Source organism: Cinclus cinclus, chromosome 15 (assembly GCF_963662255.1).
Source record: "Cinclus cinclus chromosome 15, bCinCin1.1, whole genome shotgun sequence".
NCBI classification, from domain to species: domain Eukaryota; kingdom Metazoa; phylum Chordata; class Aves; order Passeriformes; family Cinclidae; genus Cinclus; species Cinclus cinclus.
Window position 1 is genome coordinate 7,594,913 of NC_085060.1, and position 20,588 is coordinate 7,615,500.

The 20,588-nt window shown below is 53.5% G+C and overlaps 1 protein-coding gene across 1 annotated transcript in view; it reads right to left on the reverse strand.

Moving 5' to 3' along the window:
• Positions 1-19,395, reverse strand: part of AR (androgen receptor) — a 34,523-nt gene extending 15,128 nt beyond the window's left edge. The window contains exons 1-2 of the mRNA XM_062502721.1: positions 18,506-19,395; positions 1,411-1,562 (exon numbers count right to left, since the gene is read on the reverse strand). Coding sequence (XP_062358705.1) covers positions 1,411-1,562; positions 18,506-19,395 — 1,042 coding nt within the window. The remainder of the gene's footprint in view (positions 1-1,410; positions 1,563-18,505) is intronic.
• Between the last annotated feature and the right edge of the window lie 1,193 nt (positions 19,396-20,588).

A 20,588-nucleotide genomic window follows, 5' to 3' on the forward strand; every position in this document is an offset into this window, starting at 1 on the left:
CACACCCACCTGCAGACACAGGCATTCATTCCAGCAGCACTTCATCTGACTGAGAGCCAAGACTCCACTTACTATAAATCAACAATAACTTGCTGACTTAAACAAGCATCTGTTATTTACTCTGGCTGCACAAGCCAACCCACTTGGCTTGACACAGAGCTGGTGTGCAGCAGAGACAGATCTGCAAATCATTTACTCGAGAGAAATATGCAAAATTTATTAACTATTATCTGACTGCCCTTTTTGTCCTTTTGGCAGGACACTGATGTGCCCTGTGGCATAGCCCCAATTCTTCCCTGAACCAGCACTGGCAAGTTGGCTCCTGGCACGGAGGAATGAGGGAAATGTGACTCCAAAAAGAGGCAGGATAATGATAATTGATCTAATTGATATAGAAGCAGCATTCTGACAACAGCAGGTGAGCACTCCTAGCCTGGGACCTCTAGGCTGAGGTTGGGCACAGGGGAAGATCATAGTGAGATAAAAGCTCTGTCCCCATCTCTGCTGCCAGCCCTGGTGTCATGGCCAGTGACACCAGCTGTCCACATAAACTGTGTTAACACCAAGGAATAATTATGGCTTGTGTGGGTTCATCTCTCCTGACAAGCCCGGTGAGTGACTACAGGCACATTACATTGCCAGACAGTTCATCTTCCACAACAGAGACACTCACTGCTGCCCAAGAACCACAGCTCTGAACTGCAGGTACAAACCAGACATTGCTGAGGGACAGCCGAAGGAAACAGTGCATTCCCCAGGAAAGATGGTACAAAGGCCCTGCTGTTGAGAGGGAACATTTGGGCTCACATTTATCCCTGGAGAGCCTGACAATACGGAGCTGGACATGAAGGAGAAGTTGCTTTCTCACAGCTGGGGAGAAGGATCATGGATCCCAAGGTCAGAGCTTGGCTACTGATGGACAGAGGGTTCTGCTGTTTCGTGGGCAGTCACAGAAGTGACCCTCTGGAAGGGGTGCAGGAGAGGAAAAGCCTCCCCTGAGCTGGCAGGTGTGCATTTGAGACCACAAGTGGGCTGATGGGAGCTTAAAGCACTCTGGAGAGTCAAGAAGAAAAGCAGGAACTGACTGCTCCAGGGTCTCACCATGTCACTAAGACCATCATGGAATCACAGAACTGTTTGGGTTGGAAAGGACCTTAAAGACCATCTTGGTCCACACCCCTGCCATGGCAGGGACACCTTCAAAGAGACGAGGTTGCTCAACGCCACTGAAAAGAACTGTATTTTGGCAAACTGGTTTGGCTACTTTTTGAGAGCAATCTGTAAAATGAAATGACAAACACAGGAGAGAAAAATCAATTTATCCTTGATTTTTTTCCTTTCCTGGTTTAAGAGATCTTAGAATGCCACCACAGTGGGGCAGTGACCTTCCCTCTCCTCTGTCCCCATTACCTTCAGCTGCCCGTTTGAAGAACACTTTGCAGCTCCCACATGTGAGGGCTCCATAATGGCACCCAGATGCTTCATCTCCACAGATCAGACAGGTCTTCTGAGGTGGGAAGTAATAGTCAATGGGCAGGACATGGTCACGGCCAGTTTCCAGCCTGCAGCATAAAACAGAGAGAAAAAGAGAAGGGTCAGCAAATGTGGTCAGGACAAGCTGTGGGGAGCACAGTCTTGGCAAACCCAGAGCTGCAGTGGTGGATCAGCCAAGCACTGAGCAGCAAGAGGATGAGCAACAACTAAGCCAAGCCTGGCCATGCAGAGACTGTGCTGGGTGCCCCTCCTGACACTGCCCACCGTGGGCAATGTGTGACAAAGTGTGACAAAGTGCAGTGACAGTGACACACAGTAACAGCACAGCCTAGGGAGAGAAGGAGACTGAGACTGGCTGTTGCAGTGCTCATGGGATTTTGGCTTCAATAACAAAGCTTGTGCACCAAACAAGGCAGAGCATGGCACTACCAACCACTTGATGCCATGTTAACCATCATGCCAAGGTGTCCCCAGTGCCTGACTCCCCTTCTCCAACTCCTCACCATTCCACACGCCCAGATTCTCCCCTCTCAGCTGGCACCGTCCCCTCTCCAGTCTGATCTGATCTGTTTGATCAGATCCATGGAGACACTGCTTTTCCAGAGGGCATGGCAGGAGGAGAGGGGCTTATCCAAATCAGGAGCCAACATGTCCAGGCAGTTTGGGAAGCACCAGCACGTTGAGTTAATTACCAGAACTCATTTTTCTGCAACCACTGGATGAGGCAATTAGCTTTTAACAGTCTGCAAGTCACTGCAACTTTGGGGTAAAATTAGATCCCCTGTCATTTCTGCCATTGTTTCTTGCTTGCAGGTGAGCTCTGAAAAATCACTTTACATCAACAGGGAATGTGACAAAGATGGGACTTCTTGAAAAAACCTTTATACCCAGAAAAGCCCCACTGTCTTTGCCTGTCCCTCACCTGGGAGCTGTGCAGATCCCACCTCAATTTCAGGTCAGTAACTGGAGCAGCAATTTCATCCTCAATTCTTATGGCAGAAACCCTTTGAGTGATTTCTCATCTCTTTAACAGGAGCAATCAGTGACTGATCTGTACATGCAGCTCAACCACCCTTCCCCAACCATCTCCATTTCCAAGGCTTTTCTTGAATTACTGATTAAATGGAGGAGACACAGCTGGCTGCACCATGCCTGCCATAGTCAATTCATGTTGCAACCAGTATGTTCCTTTCTTGGCTTGCACAGCATCCCACCTGTCCTGGTGTGATCCCACCACCCATCTCAGGGTATTCCCACATCCCCCATGCCTGCAGAGCCCTGGCACGGGGTGAGAGGAATACCAGGAGCCTGGCTAAAAATGTCTTCTTTATCCAGTGTGTTTTAGATTCACACATAACAGGCCTTTCTGCTAATGACCCAACACCTCTCTTCTCTCTGTACAGTCAGAAATCCAGCAGTGGTCATTTCCCTGTATCCATAAGGCTCCCACTCTGTCTCCCCCATACTCAGCACTCTGTGTGCCATGAGCAGCAGGGCCTCTCACAGCAGGTGTCGTGACAGCAGACACAGGACTCCCAGAGGACCCTGGGTTGTTTTTGAGGATTAGTTATCTGAAACTGCAAAGCAGGTTTGTAATCGAGTGGCTTCTGAAACAGCTTTTAAAGAGCTGCTCATGTATGGGAAGAGTTGTGCAAGTACAGAAACATCTTCCAGCAGGTGTGCATCCAGAGTACCCCATACCCGTGCCCCTGCCAGGGATGGGGCTGGGCAGGGCTCCCTGCACACCCCTCCATGCTCAGCCACCCTTGTCCCCACTGCCACCAAGAGATGGAGACTGGAGGACACTGGAAGGTGATTCCTGGCCGTGGCACAGGCTTCTCCTGGGGTAAGGCTTGGCAGGGTGTGCACAGCCCCAGCACCCCAAGGGGCAGGAGATGGTGTTTAGGCAGGTGGGGAGCAGCTCTACTCAGGCCCTGCAGCACCAATGTGGTTCCCTGCCAGCAGCCACTGCCCAGAGCCAAAGCATCTGCCCAGGAATGCCCTCCACTTTAAAACAATGCAAATTTGCCTTTTCTTTTTTATTTTGAAAAAAAAGAGAATGGCAAGAAAAACATCATGTAAAAATGCCCTAGCAACTCAGAGCGAGCTATGCTAATGCTTCCCTTAACAATCCATTTTCCAGTTTCCAAGGGACATTGACAGGGTGTTCTCGAAATGTGCAGGTAATACATAACACTGGCCAACGAGCCCAAGAGGTGCCTGGAGGAGCTGTGGGGCTCCACCTGGCCAGTGCACAGCAGTGCCACAGCCCCTCACCCCTGTTCTCAGGAGGGACACGAGGGGTGGCTCAGCGGCTGGCTCACCTCCAAAGCTTCTCTCTGGGTGAAAGTTTGCACTCCATGGGTCTGTGCTGGCCCACAGAGCTGCAGGAGCACTCAGGTCAGACCAAAACAAGCCCCCCTGCAGTTGGTGCAGTGTGTGGCAAGTGTCAGCCCTGCTGCAGAGCCCAGGGCAGGGTGATAGTGAGCCAGGGCAGACACAACTGGGGCGCGCTGACGGCGGCAGTGATGCCAGACGCCCCGAAGGCCAAGGTCAGGCTGTCACAGAGGAGCCTGGTGGCTTTTGGGGGCAGGGAAAAGCAACCTCAGTATCTCCTCTACAGCTCTAGGATGAGTTTCAGTCTAATTTCAGACTGTAAGGAAATGGAGGGTTTGCTGAGCTCCCCTCCCATGCAAATGTTTCTGGGGAGCAGAAACTATCATTTTGCAATGAAGCATTTGTTTGTCATTAGTTAAATTTCACCTAACAGCTACATTTCACAACACCCCCAGAAAGCCAAGAGCAAGCACTGGTAAAAGTGGAGCCAGCCACTTCTCCTGATCCACAAAGGAAGTTTCCATCTCAGCAACAGCTGGCACAGGCTGCTGGAAAGGAGCCAGGGCACAACTGCCCCCTTGCCCAAAACTTCCCACCCCTAAGCCAAACCAGGACAAAATTTTGGCAGCTGCCACCCACCCCCAGCTCATCCCACACAGGAACCCCAGAGCAGAGCACCCTGGTCTCATACTGGCCCTGAGGAAAAGGGGGTTTGCACCTTCACCATGCTGTGTCCAAAACCTGCACTACTGTGATGCTCAGGAGGGTGTTGAGACCAGAACTGAACCAGCAATCACTCTCAAACTCAGGTGGTCAGGAGGATGCTGAGCTCAGAACTGAGCCAGGTGACACACTGTGTCACTCAGGTGACACAGAACCCTATCCAGTCATTTCTAGTACTGTTATTTCATCAGAGACACACTCTGATGTTATCAGGAGCAATCTCTGCCTTTAAAACAGCATCACCTGTGCATGACATTCTCTAATGCAATATAAAATTTAACTGGCTTCCCCTCAGTGCAGCTGTGGGGCTCCTGCCTGGATGAGGTCCTGTGACTCCCATCAAGGCACCAGACCCTTGCTCAGCAAAGGGCACGACTTAGTTCACATCCTGGTGTCCCCTTGCACTGTCATTTGGCTGCTGCTGGCTCCAGCCAGAGCTGAGCCAAGCCTGCGCCCACAGCCACCACATCACACTCATCCATGTAACAAGGCCTGCACAGAAACTTTAAAGCATTTATCTATTAAAATGCTTTGAGCCATTTAATCTATAAATATGCAGCTTTGTACACTGAATTCATGTCCTTTCTGCTAAATAGCCTTGAGTACATTTCCAATCTGCCCATGACTTGTTTTTGTGTGCAATGGCAGCAGAGGCACAATAGCATCTGAGAGCAGAGCAGCATGAGCCCCAGGCCTGGTAAACACACACAGGAACTGGATCCTCACCAGATTTAAATAAATGTTAGCAGATGACAGTGGGTTTTCCAAGCATCCCAGCAGTGCGGGCTGGCAGGAGGAGTGCACCTCAGAGAAACCAAACGTCCTCTCACCAGAAACTCACAGGAGCAGGCTTGGCTTTCCCAGACCCAGGGGCACAGGCACAACTGCATAAATCCCTTCTCAAGTCTCCAAATTAAATTCTGGGGGGGGGGTTTGTTTTCAAACACTCTGTTTACTTATTTTGGCAGTTTATTTTTCACACAGCACAGTCCCTGCTGCAGATAAACCCCCCCACTCTCAGCCCTTGGCTCTTTTCTCTCCTGAGCTCCTCTGTAGTACATAAAGGCTGCTCCAGGCCTGGAGCTGCATGGACCCAGCCAGTGTTTGTCCCTGCACTCAGAAGACAGCCCCAACCTGCCACCTGATCAGCTGAGGCACTGCACACCTGTAAATGGGTCAGGCAGCAGAGCCATGGCATAACCCCCTCATTTAATAGCCATCCTGGGCACTCACCTTCCAATCATCCATAAGGAAGAAGCAGAAAATGAGCTTAAAAAGGTGAAAGGTGGCAGGTTTGCTACACCTGGAATGCCAAGCCACCCTGCAGCATCTGTACCTCACCGCTGGCCACGGCAGAGGCTGCTGCCCACATCTGGTACAGCTGACACCAAATTTTCTGCCTCAAAGCCTAAGGCTCAGGGAGCAGCTTAAATAAATCAGCTAAGAGAAGATGGAACAGTTGATCCCCCAGATGGAGTAGGTACCTACAAAAAGAGATGGCACAAGTACATTGCAAGGTCACTTCAGATAGAAACTCACCTGATTACAAAGCAAAAAGAGGACAAGAAAGCAAACAAGAAGCAAGGCTGCAGGCAGGCTGCAGCCCTGAGGAGCACTCCTGAGGTCACCCTCCACTGTATCCTCCTGGTGACTACAGAGTCACCTGGAGTCACCAAAGACAGGACCTTGGCATCCTTGTTGCATGGAGAACCCTACTTATTTCCCAAGGAAACACTGTCCTCACTGATACTTATGCAGTTAGTTTAAGCAACACCATAATCTTCCATTTTCAAATCTATCTCCTCTGCTCACAAAAAGAAAATGTACCTGTAAAGAAAATCACAAATAATGAGACACTTGATACATATATTTCATGCTCTAAGAGACACTGCCATGGTGCCAGATGCAGATACATCTCCCAGGAAAGCATCCAGGATATAGACTTGTGGTGCCACATACCAACATCTTCACCTGCAGGAGAACCTTTCCCTCTTCCAAAATCAAGTGCAGCGATGCTTACAAAATGCTCTGGAAGAGGGGATATGAGTTCTTGGTGGCTTTTCTCACAGCTGGTGTGCCAGGCAGATCTCCAGAGGAGCAGGAAACCATACCCTGGGGTGCAGGACACCATACCCTGGGGCACAGCACCTCAGGTGAGCCAGCCATGTGGCTCCCAAGGCTACCATGGTCTCCCAGCACCCTTAGCTAACCACAGCATCTGGTAGGGGGCTATCAAGAGAAACCCAAAGTAGAACAATTCCAATCAGTGTCACATGGAACTCCAAATGTGTTTGGAATTTAACTTGGCAACAAGAATCAAGTTGTGCTGGTGGCCAGAGGTCAGTGGTAAGCTCCCAGCTGGGCTGCTGAGGGATGCCAGGATTCATTCCCAGACTCAGATATTTAAAACACAAAATACTTTCCCCACTTCCTTTGGCAGTGGAATTACTGCTAAGGAAACCAGTGCTGCAAATTCTGCATTTTTACTTCTCCACTGGAGGAAGCACAAGGCAAAAACAGTCAGCAACAAGGGCGGGACCTGGCATGGAAACATGAGGAGACAACAAATACCGTGGATTTGGCACCTGGCTGGGAGGCACACGGCCTGAGCCAGCACCCTCCCTCTGGCAGAGCACTGGGGATGGATAGGGATAGGAGCAAGAAGCAGAACCCCCCCATCTCGGGGAGCAGCCCCCCTCCCACCCCTCTCGCAGTGAGAGATGCCAGGGATCACTGCAGTGGCCCTGCAGCACTGGTCCCATAACTCACCAGCAGAACTGGGTTATTTTTAGGCACACTTACACCAAGACCAAACCTTTGCAGAGACATAACTGCAGGGGCATAAAAATCCTTTGCCTTATTATGTCTGGGAGTGGATACAAGCTCTATCTGCAAAATTTCCTTTCAGCTCTGCTGGCAAAGCACTGAGTTTCTAGAGGCGACTTCACAACTTGTGCAACACTCTCATCTTCCCGTGTCCTCCAAGCAGATCGTGCTGTGAGTCATCCCCAACATAAACACACCAATTATAATGAAGGTTTCACATATTTAGTGCCAGGTCTCCCTCCAACTCTTAGCCCCAGTCTCAGCAGAACAGACAACATAGAAGCAAACTCTCCACTAAGCCACAGGACTTCCCCCTCAGCAAGGCTTGGATGGTGGGGATGGATGGATGGATGGATGGATGGATGGATGGATGGATGGATGGATGGATGGATGGATGGATGGGTGGGTGGGTGGGTGGGTGGGTGGGTGGATGGATGGATGGATGGATGGATGGATGGATGGATGGATGGATGGACAGCTGCACCAGTACCAACCCCAGTGGCACACACTTGCAACACAGGGTATCCCAGACCAGCATGGACTGGAAAACAGTGCTTTGATGCCAATTTGCACTTTTAGTGACATATGGCAGGGACAGACAGACCTGTTGTTTTGGGGACTGAGAGCATTCCCAGGAAAACACAGAGAGCAGAGCCCTGCAGCCCTGTGAGTGGCTGACTCCAGGGACCTGTGGGCATGGGTGGTCCTCCTGTTATCACAGACTCATGCTGAAGTTTTGACTGGCCCTTCTGGGCAGTGATGTCCAGAGAGAGTCGTGGCACGCTGGGAATCAAAGCCCTGCCCACTACCCCTTGGCCGTGCTCTTCCAAGCAGGCGAGGAATGAAAGCAGCCAGGAATCATTTTCTTTTAAGCCTGCCTGCAAACCAAAACACAGATGCCACATCTAATTTTAGGCCTCCCAGCCTTGAGAGTGTTCTGCCGAGTCTCTGGGAGTGAGCAGTGAGATAGTCATCCTAGGACACGCCGCAGCCGCAGTGGCTGCGCACCCGCCTTGACCCCAACGCTGAAACGATAGGAGGGCACAGCAGGGCCAAGAGTTAACAGATCCCCCTCATCCCAGGGGATCCTGCAGGACACACTGAGCCCCCTCCACTAAGTGCAAATGAATACAGAGGGATTCAGCCACCCTGCTAACTCCAGGCTGGCACCTTCTCCCTGCTGGACATGACAACTGCTTCAACTCAGGCCATAATCCAAGGGTTTAAGCACCCACAGGGTAAAAGGGAGGGTGAACTGAGCAAGAAGAGAAGAGCTGCCCCCCAGAAACTCAGCTCCCATCTCACCTCAGCTCTGCCCAGCCCTCAGCACAGCTCCAATGGGATGTTCTGTCCCACAGGCTTCCCAGCACTGTGCTCTGCTCCCTCCTCAAACCACCCCCAACACAGCCCAGAATCAAGGACCTCACACTTGGCTGTGCTGTAAACAAGAAAGGGAAAAGGTCCCTGAGCTCCTATTCTTTTTCTAACCACTTAAAGATGCTTCAGGGGACTGGGAAACAGACTGGGAAGTGATAGATTTCTTTGTAAGGGGAAGATCCTATTATCAGGGAAAAGACTTTTTGACCACAGGCAACATGTGAAAACAAAGCCAATTAGAGAGAGCCAGAAAAACGAAATCCCTGTGAACAGGCCGAGTTCATCCAGACAATGTCACATGTTCTGGAGCACAGGAGCATGCACAGGGATAAAGCCCAGAGCCAGCCCAGGGAAGGTTACAGCCCACATCCATGGCTCTAGACACGTGTCCCCCAGCCCTGCCCTGCTAACAGACAGCAGGAGAGGGAGTGGGGCTGAAATGGGGGGCTGGTTCTCAGTATCTGAGCAGGTAGAAGCAGCAATGCTGATCCCACAGCAAGACCTGTGCTGCCCACAGAGGCTCATGGAGCTCCAGCTCATAGCAGGACGCCTGCCCTCCAGGGACATGTCTGCAGAGGGAACACGGCAGGCCCCAGGTGAGGGGTGGGGATGTTCCTCACACGGAAGAGAACACACACATTACCTGTATGCAGTGTTCATGGGAAGATGATTAAATCCACAAATGTGCAGAGGCACACGCACGATTCAAGAGAAACAGTAAATCACCCAAGCTCTCTTTGCAGGGGGATTTCATTTTCCAGTTAACGCACTTCATTGCTTCCCAGATGAAAGCTATCAACCCAAACAGCATAAAAATTCCTTCTCTGTATTTCCCTTTCAAGAGAAAAGTGGAGCTGCTGAAATATCCCTCTCCAGCCCTCCCAACAGCAGGTCAGGAGATGTGAGGATGAGGACGCTGCTCTGATGATTGGCACGAGGGGGAGGAGGCAGGAGCCTTCACAAGGAAATTTGTGATACAGAAACTTGCGCCTGAGCTCTGTTCTCAGCACACAGGCCAAGGTCAAAGTGTTTTTTTCTACCATTTCTAACCAGCAGAGAAGCAAACACGGCTAAAATGTGTAATGGCAGCCAAAATGCCAAGGGCTGGTAAAAACACCAGAGAAAAAGGTCATGTCATTTTGGGAGAGACAAGAGGCCCCCTCCATCCACCCCCAGGCAGAGAGAGCACAAGGGGAAGGAAGCAAACTCCAGGGTTTTCCCACCTCATCCCTGGGACTGAACACATCCTCTGTAAAATGTATTCTGGAGATCTGCAGCCTCCTCTCTGGCATTCATAGGGATGGCTCCTGCTGGCAGCAATTTCAGAAGCACTCAGGAGGATGGGGGTCTGGATGGTGAAGATGCTGCTGTAACACAGAAGGATTTGCCCCAAGGTTCTTCCCAAAGCCACTGGCTACAGCCAGCCCATGTCTAGTCCCTGCTGGAGCATATTGGTGCAGAGGGAGAGGTCACCCACCAGAACACACCACCCATCCTTGGGTGACAAAGCCAGGCAGGACACACCTCAGAGCAACATGGGAGGGTCTAGTGGGAAGTGTCCCTGCCCACAGAGGGGAGAGGAATTAAATGGGCTTTAACACCTCTTCCAAAAAAAAACCCCAAAAAACATTCCCTGAGTCTATGATCAGACTCCCCAGGCTCCAGCAGGAGCTGGATGAGGCAGCCAGCACTCAGGACATCCCCCTAGCAGTGCCTGTCACAGACACCTGGCTGCAGACAGGAAAGGTAAATCATTCTGACTGCTGCCATGCCCAGAGCACGAGGGGTGGCTGGGACTCTGCAAGGAGCTCTCAAACAGCTCTCCTGCTCTGCACAGCCTGAGCAGGGCTCTGCCAGGCCAGGCATACCCCAAATGTGTCTCAGGAGCTCCCAGATCTCAGGGCAGACACACCAATGGTTAAATGTGCCTGTGCCTGGCTGCTTGCCCTGGCTAAGGCTGCCCACAGTGCTCCCTTCCCATGCCAAGGGTGTCCTGGGCCAGCACCGTCAGTGTTCCAGTGTTGGTGGTTCTGCACTGACTCTCCCATCCTGACTTCAGCCATCTCTTTTGCCCCTTGAGTTGTTTGGGAAGTGACAGCTGCCTTGCCTGTCATGAGGTGCTCAGCATGGTCCACTCAGCCCCAGTAGCCCCATGTGCCAGGAAACACGATAGACTGGCCCCTTCAACAGAAACAGGGGCTTATCCCAGGAATCATTATTTACTTATTAGGATGGCCACCTTTCTCCTTTGGATGGCACAGGGAAGCCACCAGGACACCTGTGGAAAGCACGAGTGTAATCCGCCCCTGTGGACACCCGAGCTGCCTGGGGCCGGGTGGCCTGGGAAAAGGGCAGAAGCTATAAATACCTGGGGAACTGGCATATACTTTTAAGATTATTTCTTCTACTGCAAATCACTTAATCGGAGGTCTGTGTCCCTAACAAACCAATCCCACCATTTCTGAGGACGTGTCAGCACCTGACTTTGTTCTCACTATTTCAGAGGTGTCCCTGGGCAGGGACTGGGGAGCTCCTGGCCAGAGCTCAGCAGGTGACCTTGCTCTTTCTGGCCTCTGCTCAGACTGCACTAACCAGGGAGCAAGTAGCACCATAAGAGCAGCTGAGCCAAGCTGACCCGAGCTAAACCGAGCCTGCCCTCCCGTCCTGTCCCGCTCAGGTCCCTGGGGAGCGGCGGCTCCTGCGCCACCCCGAGGCACGAAGCTGGCCTCTCGTGACCCCACTCCTGCAAACACCATCCCGGGGGTTGCACAGGGACACTGGGGTCACTGGAGGTGAACGGGCCAATGGACGGGGTGCAAAGTCCAGCACGCTGCTGCAGGATGGTCCCCAGCACCCAGCACAGCCCCCCAGGACCCCTGTGCTCAGCCAGGGCTGTGGCCACTCACAAACCAAGGGACTGCTGTCAAACCTGAGCCCGTGCCTGCAGAAAAGGGACAATTCCTTTTCCCACAGTTGCCTGGAGGATGAATGAATTGCTGCTCATGAGTGCTTCAGCAGTAAAGTACTACTACTGGGAGCATTTTTATTACTGTTAGAGGATGCTTTGAATCTCAATTAAAAACGCTGGCAGGAAGAATGAGGGCTGCGATGGCTAGATTTAAAGCACAACAAGCACAAGCACACACTGAAGTACCCACGAGCACTGCCCACGGCAGGCACCTGGCCAGGGTGAGCTGGACTCCCCCCACAAGGAGGTGTCCCCAGGGAGGCTCATCACTCCCTCTGCCCCCAACTCTGAGCAGGCAGGGGGATTAAGTATGGTTGGCCACGGATGAGCAGCACAGGCAGAGCAGGGAAGGCAGGCAGCAGTGTAACAGCGAGAGAATATGGATGGAGAACCTCCGTCACAAGTCTTTGCCATGACAACTGGGCCAGTTCCTTTTCATTTCAATGAGCTCCCTCATACCACTATTAACAAACAGGGCTGCCTCTGGTCCCCATAGTGTGCAGCAGCAGTTAATACCAGGGCCACCAGCCACTGCCAAGGCCACCACTGGGCACGCTTGCACTGCCACCCACTAAGGGGGGATGCGACCGTATCTGCCCCTTAATTGTTTACCAGGCATAAATGCTCTGCTAAAACAGGAGATGGGACATCTGCCCCCTGTGCATGCTGTATATCTGGAGGAAAAGAAAGAGCTGGAAAGGATCCGGTACCCCCCCAGAAAGCACTGCCATTGCTGTTTTCCTATGAACATGGTGTAGAGCTGGGCTCATCCAAGGTGAGAGCAGATCACTGCTCAATGTCTTATCCAACGATGACCCCAATGGGAGGTGCCTGTGTCCCCCATGCCACATCATTACATGCACATGGTGGCACCAAGCTGCCCTCCCCAGCTGGCTCAGGCTGTCCATGATGGCTTTGTAGCACATGCTTTGCAACAGTCCCAGGTGCAGATATGCTTTTTGCAGAAAATCTTTCCAAAAAGAAAATTAACTTGCTCAAAGTAATGAGGCTGAGGAGCTGTGCAAAGGAGGAATCTTCACTTTACCTATATATTTCCAATCTTCCAGAGCCATCCATAGCTGCACAGATCTCTGGGATCTACCAGGGCAGCTGTCAGAAACAAACAGCTTTTACTAGAAGTCATAGAAAGTCTCCCACTGAACAGTTTTCTTTCAGTAAACACTGACTTGATAAATTTTAAATGTTCCACAGGATGATAAAATAAATACAATTTATTTCTTTTATAATTTTAATTCACAAGCACTAGCAGAAAGTATCCACTGCAAACACCAACCCAGCAGCCTCCAGTGAGTGCTCCAAGTCCAGACAGCAACTGCCAATGGAGAACTAGCAAACTGGGACAGCCACCTTTAAACAAGCAATTTATAAAATATGAATGAAGGTCTGTGCCAAGAGTGGAATTCAAGGGAATGACAGAAAAACACAAAGAACTGAGGTACTGCTCTCTACTACAAATTGTTCTTAACCCCGTGTAATGAAACTGCTTTCATCACACCAAAACACGACTACAAGATTTCCAATATTTCAGGGAATTTTGTGATTTCTTCCTGCAACACGTGGCAGCGTTTCCAGCTTTCCTCCCAGCTCAGGATCATGCCCCCCTCGCCACGCACAGACTGACTTCTGACGTGCTCCAGTTTCTGCTGTGCCCGTTCCTCCCACCGCCCATCCGCAATCTGCTCCGGTTGGGACCCGGAGGTGACCCCTGGCACGGACACAGAGCAGCCTCTTGTCTCTGTCGGAGCCCAGCACGGCCTTGGAGGGTCCAGGTGTGGGGGGAGCTGGCACAGCCCCTTGGATGCCTCGCTACACTGTTTCTGCTTTCATTCCTCCCAGGACTGTCCCACACCTTCCTCGCTCTGAGAAAGGGGACAGAGGCAGCGACTTCCAGGAATCGTGGGCTCTGTGCCACGGGGATACGATCCCAACTCCAGCACCCACTGATGCCCATCCCCAGGTATGGTCCATGGTAGGGGTCTTGTCCCAGGGGAAAAAAAATCCATCTCTGCAGTGGGAATCCTCACCTGGGAGTGACCCCTGTGCTACAAAACACACTCTCCCTCTTGTTCCAAATCAGTATTTTGAGACTCTTCTGTTCTCAGAAGCAGCACCAAAGGACTTCCATTGTTAACTGGCTCTCAGTCTGGAATGAAGTTCTCCTAGGAGGAAAACCAATAGTTATGCCAGACTAGCTGCTGGGGAGTGGTGCAAAGCACAGCTCATCTGTGCAAGGGATAAGTACCAGGGAACCTGTAAACAGCAGGAAGAATGTAAAAGCTACATAAGCAGAAGAGCTGCCATGAGCAGATCCTGTGCAGCTTCCAGCCCTGAAGCCTTGGGAAAACACACAAAACACCTGTGTGACTCCAACCCACCAAAACTCTTAAAGCTTTTTGTGGATTGTTTTGTTGGCAAAATTTTCTGATTTCTCAGCTGCTGCTTCCAATACCAAGTGCACATAAAGCCTGTCCTTCCACTGCAATCAGCACTTGAGAGGAACCAGGGTGGGATACTCACTGCTGCTATCAAACACAAGACTGTGGGACCAGCTTCCAGAGGGTGTAAGAACTCAAAAATTCAAGACATTCGGAAAATAGGATGGGAAAGCCTAGAGGAGGATGGGGTAAAGTCTGCCTTTGAGCAGTGAAGAGGGAAAGAGATGCTGTGTACCCTCAGAGCTGCTGGCCAGGTCCCACACAAACACCCTTCATGTCTGCCCTCCACAGCCCCACCCCTGACAGGTGACCCATCTCTTCCCAGCGCTAAGGAAGAGGTGGAGCAGAGGAGGGCAGGGAAGAGAGGGAGGAACAGACAGAGGAGGGAGGGGAAAAGGAGAAGATTATTTTATGAGATTTGATATATGCTCAGGAGCATGGAAAAGGAGCCACTAGTGCTGCGCTCCAGTGCAGCGCTTGCTTGGCTGCTCCCCCAGTCCTGAGGGGTTCTCCTTGCTGAGCACAGCTCCAACATCCCTGCAGCCCCAGTCACCTGGCCTCAACCATACCACCTGTTTCACAACCTCAGCTCCAACCATAACAGACAGGCACCCTGCCACAGCCTGCTGTCGTGCCAGCTCACATTCAACCAAGCCCTGAGTTCTCTAATCCAGCTCCAGATGGATTATCACAGTCATCCTGTGTCTCCGAGCAAGGAAAGGTTGAGAGGTGCTTAGGAAGAAATTTGTTTGTCTTTTCTCAATTTATCAGGAACTGACAACAAGCTTTAGCACATCCCCAAGTCTCCTGGTCACCAGAGGCTCCCTGTCCATGTGTCCATAGGGGCCGAAGGGACCTTCATGATGTTCTGCCATGGTCCTCTTGTCTTCAAGGAAATATTTACATCCTCTGGCCAACTGCCAGAGCAGAAAGGTCACTCTGACAACAGCAGACAGGAGGGTCAGCCCCTTCCCAAGGGCCTTGGAGTTCTGCCAGTGCAGCGCTGGGGGTCCCCAGAGCCCTCCTGGGACTGGGATGCCAGAGCAGCTGCTGCTGGGCACCAGTTGGGACTGAGGGCAGCCCTGAGAATGACCTCCTACCTCATTCCATCTCTCAGTGTCACAGCTGCCCTTCATCTCTTTGTCAGTCTTATCTCCTCCCTCCATAGGAAGGAATTACTGTAGGTTTTATCTGTAAGCCTATCACAGTTACAGAGCTGAAATGATTACAGAGCCATCGAGCCAGGTGATGAATGAACACGTGGCACTGGCCCAAGATGACCACAGCCAGACTAAGGAAGGGAACCAAAGGCAGATGTAACCAGCAAACACCAGGATTTCAACCAGTCTCAGCACTAGGGAACACCAGTGATACCAAGTGCCACTTAAAAACGTCTGAAGCTACATGGACAGCAGATTTTTCCTGAGCCAAAAGCCCATTAAATCCTTTTCTCCTCTTTGATTCCATTGTTTCAGTAACAGCTGCTTCTCTGATTCCATTTTATTCTACAGGCTACCCCCTCCAATCTGCCGATTTGTCTTCTGATGGCAGAACCTTGGATTTACTCTGACAGTGTTCCATCTTGTTCCTGAAACAGGTTATTTAGTCACTTCAAATACTGCTAGTAGTAATGATGCAACAACCAGAGCACAAAGATAAACAGCTCCAAGTCTACAGAGTAACAAAACATCAGATTAATTTGCTAATTACATGTAAGCCTGACTGATGCAGTCGGAGACACTGTACCAAAAGCTTTAAATTAAACCAAACTGTGTTAATAACTACAGTGTTTCTCAGATGTGCCAGCACCTCTTAACCCTTACACTCCCCCAAGTATTAAAAACTGCTCATGCTTTAGTGTCCTATGAAGCATGCTTAACTCAAAAAATACCTACCCATACCTGGTCCCAACTGCAGCAGGGTAGAACTGGGGCTTGGGAGAACATCTGTGAGCCATGATCCTGCTGGCAGACAGCAGGACCATTCAGAGAGGAAAGAAAGTAGGAGCTGCACACCTTGAAATGTTTGTTATTCTCCAAAGGAAAGGAACCTGTGCATGCCTCTGCTCCCAGCAGCACCCCGAGGGACAGGGCTGTGAGGTGCCCATTGCCCCAGGCTTGTAAAGCCCCAGAAATGCCCCTCACTGTCCTTACAGAACACTGAGGCTGCATCCTCTGAGGCTATGAGGGGAAAGCTTTATGTGCAATGCCAAGTAGGGCAGGAGATCAGACCTAGCACCACACAGCACAGGGGTGCAGGTCCAAAAGCCAATCATCCTTCCATCAGGGAATTTTACAACAGAGCCTCTCAGCTCCCACAAACCTTTCTTCCCAGAGGCACTGCTGCCTGGGATACTGGTACACAATCCGCCGCTCCAGGAGCAGCAAAGACTGTTTCTGTGCTGGCACCCACAGATCCAGGACAAAATACAAAGCTGCAGGAAGGGGCCAGCAGCACGCTGTAAAGCTAGTGGACACTTTGCTAGGACGAAATGTAAACCTAGCAGTGATTAACACATATGGCTTGAGCCAGACCATGACGAGAGTTCCACTTTCCTTGCGGTGTTTGAAAATTACATCTGAACACAGAGAGACCATGTCACTCCATGACACCTTTGCAGCAGCAGGGTAGTGCTGTACAAGCCTTGGAGTTCAAAGGGCAGGACACTGGTGGCGTAAAGGCTGTTGTGCCAGCTCCAACCCTGCTGATCCCACAGAATTCTGCTAGGGGAAGCAGGGACACCCTACAGAGCTGCAAGGAAGAGGAGCATACAGCACTTCCCACAAGAATGTGGGAGATGTCGTTTACCTCTAAGGCAAGATCCGGGCAAAACGTACCTGCTGCTGCCTAGTCCAGCCTCCAAGACTGCCTGAAGAACTCCATGGGAGCCCCCACCTGCTCTCAGCACGACATTCCCTGTCTGCACAGGGTCCCACTGCACAGGGTCTGCAGGCAGAACAGCCGCACAGAACAAAACTGCACCGCCATCACCAGCATCCGAATGCTGAACTTTTCCAACTTGATTCCTCCCTGCCCCCTCTGCACTGATTCCAGCAGAGATTTATCAAAACTCCAGAGGCACACCCAGAGCTTGCATAGCTCCTGCCACGCATGAAGCTCACAGCTGGATGATGCTCACAGCTGGACTCTTTCTGACCTATCATTACTTTTACTCTTTTTTCTTTTGCCAAGCCCTTGACATTTCTGTACAATCCCCCAGTAAATCACTGCGTGGATGGATATTGCCCCAGTACCCAAATGAAGCTGTGAGCATTTAAAACAGAAACAAGCCCAGAGGCAGTGCACTCATCTGCTGCTAATTTAGAGGTAAAATCTAATTATTAATTTCAACCTTTGCTCCCGCCATCCCAAGCATCACAGGGTGAGTGTGTGGATGCAGGACTGCCACCCTAGCTGATGTGAATGCAAACCCCAGCTGAGGCCTCTCACACACCTAGATGGGGCTCCCTCTGAGCCAGTAGAAAATTCCTTGGTCAGCCATTTCTCCCTCGTATTTCCATCAGCTCAGCCACGTTTTGCTGTGCTGACTGGTGAGCATGCAGGTGCCCACAGCTTTAAATGCTGTACAGGTATTTTACAGGAATGGCTCATCTCCTTTTTCTTGAGGTTAATCCATCAGGAAAATTTATTCTTGATTGAATCCTACTTCTCCAAAAAATTTCCCCTCCTGTGGTTCATTCCCAAAACCTATCCTACCTCTGCTTTAAAACACATTTTCTACCTGTACTTAAAACAGCTCCAAAGCACAGACGATGTTTCTCTGCCACTACATTCGGGGTTTCCTGCCTTTCCACAGTGCATTCCCAGCACGCAGTTCTCGGTGGGACAAATTACTGGGAGGATTTTAACTCCATGTCAAGATCCGTCCGTGCTTCGGGGCACAGCGTCCCGATCTCGCCCGCTCCCAGCGGCTGGCAGCAGCGGGATAACAGACGCGTGAGGAAACGAGATAAACACAACGACCTCGCAGGACGGCGGGGACACCGAGCGTGCACCGCGGTATTCCTGGCACGCTGTCGCCTAGTCAGTCCCAAATGATAGCATCCCGGCAAAAGGGAAGATTCGGCAGCGGAGAGGCGCACCAAAGCGGGAACGGCCAGGGCATAGCGGGGTTGGACCCGCGGTGAGCGCGGGGCACGGCGGGGAGGCTGGAGGCGCCGCGGAGTGCCGGTGAGATGCGGGGTACAGAAGGTGGCATGAGGGATGCGGGCACAGGATGCCGGTACTGGCGGGATGCAGGATGCCGGCGGGAAGCACAGTGCAGGGTGCTCATACCGGGGGGCTGCGGGACGCGGGTACTCACCGGAGGTCGCCGTAAGCGCCGGCGTAACCCTCGACCCAGGGCTCCAGCTCGCTCTTGATGCCAGGGGCCGAGGCGGCGAAAGGCGCTCGGCCCGGTGGGTACCAGGCATCGCCAGGGCAGTCGGCAGGCCCGGCGGGCGGCTCGGGGCACGGCCCGTAAAGCTGCCCCTCCTCGGCGAAAAAGGTGGGCCAGGGGGGCGCGGGACCCGGCGGGACCAGCTCGGCCCCGAAGCGACACGGGCCGCCCCAGCCGCCGCCCGTGGCCGGCCCCGCCGCGCTCTCCAGCTTGACGCGGCCGAAGCCGCGGGGCAGCCCCGGCCCGGCGGGCGGCTCGGCGGCCTCGAAGGCGGGCGAGGGGTCGCGGGTGGGCGGACGAGGGGCGCGGGGCGGCCCGGCGAACATGCAGTCCTCACGGGGCAGCGGCTCGGCCGGAGTCTCCAGCGCCTCCAGCGCCAGCCCCATGGAGGCGGACACGGCGCGGCACAGCTGCCGGGCACTGTCGCCCAGCGGATCTTCCTTATCCGCCGGCTCAGTATCGGGCGGCGGCAGCAGCGGCATCGCACCCGCCTCGCCCAGCAGCTCCCGCAGCTCTCCGGCGCAGGGGAAGGACGAGCCCATGGCGGGGCCGGCGGCCGGCAGCGCCTTACCGGCGGCGCGGGGCTCGGGGGGCGGCAGGCAGCCCGGCGGGGGCGGCAGGCAGGCGGGGGAGTCCGGCGGCGGCCGCGGGCTCGGCGGGCAGGGCGCGCTCAGCGGCGGCTGCCCGGCGCCCGGTTCCTCTCGCGGCGGCTGGAAAGCGTCGCAGACGCTCTGGAAGAAGCTCTGAAAAGCCCCTCGGAAGGTCCTGCCCGCCGGTCGCGGGTAGACGCGACCGACCCCCAGCTGCACCTCCATGCTCGCCGAGCGCGGGGCAGCGATCGCCGCAGCGGCGGCGGCGGAGCGAGGCGAGGGCGGAGAGCTTTGGCAGCGCTCCCGGCCCGACCCCCGCGGGCCGCCTATCCTCGGCGCTGCTCCGCGGCGCCCATGGCAGTGACCGCCGGGCGCGAAGCTCAGTGCGCGCAACAGGCAGCGAAAGTTGTCGGCGGGGGCGCGGGCAGGTGCGGCGGCGGAGCGAGGGGCGGGCGGGGGCGGCCGCGGGGAGGGAGGGAGACCGCCCCGTGCTGCGGCTCCGTCGCGATTAACTCTGTGACGGCCGCGGCGCCCGCCTGGCCCCGGGCTCGGCGCGGCCCCACCGGCGGCTCTGGAGCAGCGCGGACGCGGAGCCGCAGCCCCGCCGCAGTGTCCGGGCTGGGCGCCTCGGGGGCGGGTCGGAGCTGGGTGAGGTTCCCCTGCCCGGCCCGCTGGGGAAATCGCCCGTCACCGCGGTCCCTGGTGAGCGCCCGGCCGGCCCCCGCGTCCCGGCTGGGCGGGACGGGGCGGGATGGGGGCGCGGCGGCGGCTGTCCCGGTTCCCAACTGCGCTGCTGATGGAGCGGGTGCGTGCGGAGCACCCGCCCCGGGCCGGCTCGGCTGTTCCCCCGCTCTCCCCCTGGCTGGCAGCTGGCGCAGCTGGGCGGACTTGGTCAGAAAAATGCTCCTTTTCGCGGTGGCGTGTCGGCACTCAGTAGCTCCCCGCCCCCGGCTGGGCCCGAGCCGACCCCTGCACCTCTTGGTTCGCTTCCCGCCTGAAAATCTGCCCGCTCTCACCTCCCACTGCCCCGCGTCGTGCCACAGCCCCCGCCTGACAAAGCACGAACCATCCCGTGGGCTTCCCCGCCCGGGTCACGCACTGGGATGAAAAACACTCGCTAGCAGAGAGAATTAGTGCGGGACCTACCGTAAACAAGGCTTGAGCTCCCCTTGCTGGTCCTGGAATAACAATCCTAAAGCAACTTCTTGGAGGCACCATCCCCAGGCAGTGGAGCGGAATCATTTTTATTCGAGGGATCTTAAAACAAGCCTGTTACTTTGAGCCCCTTTGGAGACAAAGGGGGAGAAAAGTCATAAATAAGCGGAGCCAGTGGGGAAAACAGACATATCCCATCTTTTAAAAGCCTTTTTACAAGCTGTCGGAGATAAAAATAAAAATCGAAGTCCAGCCAAGCAAAA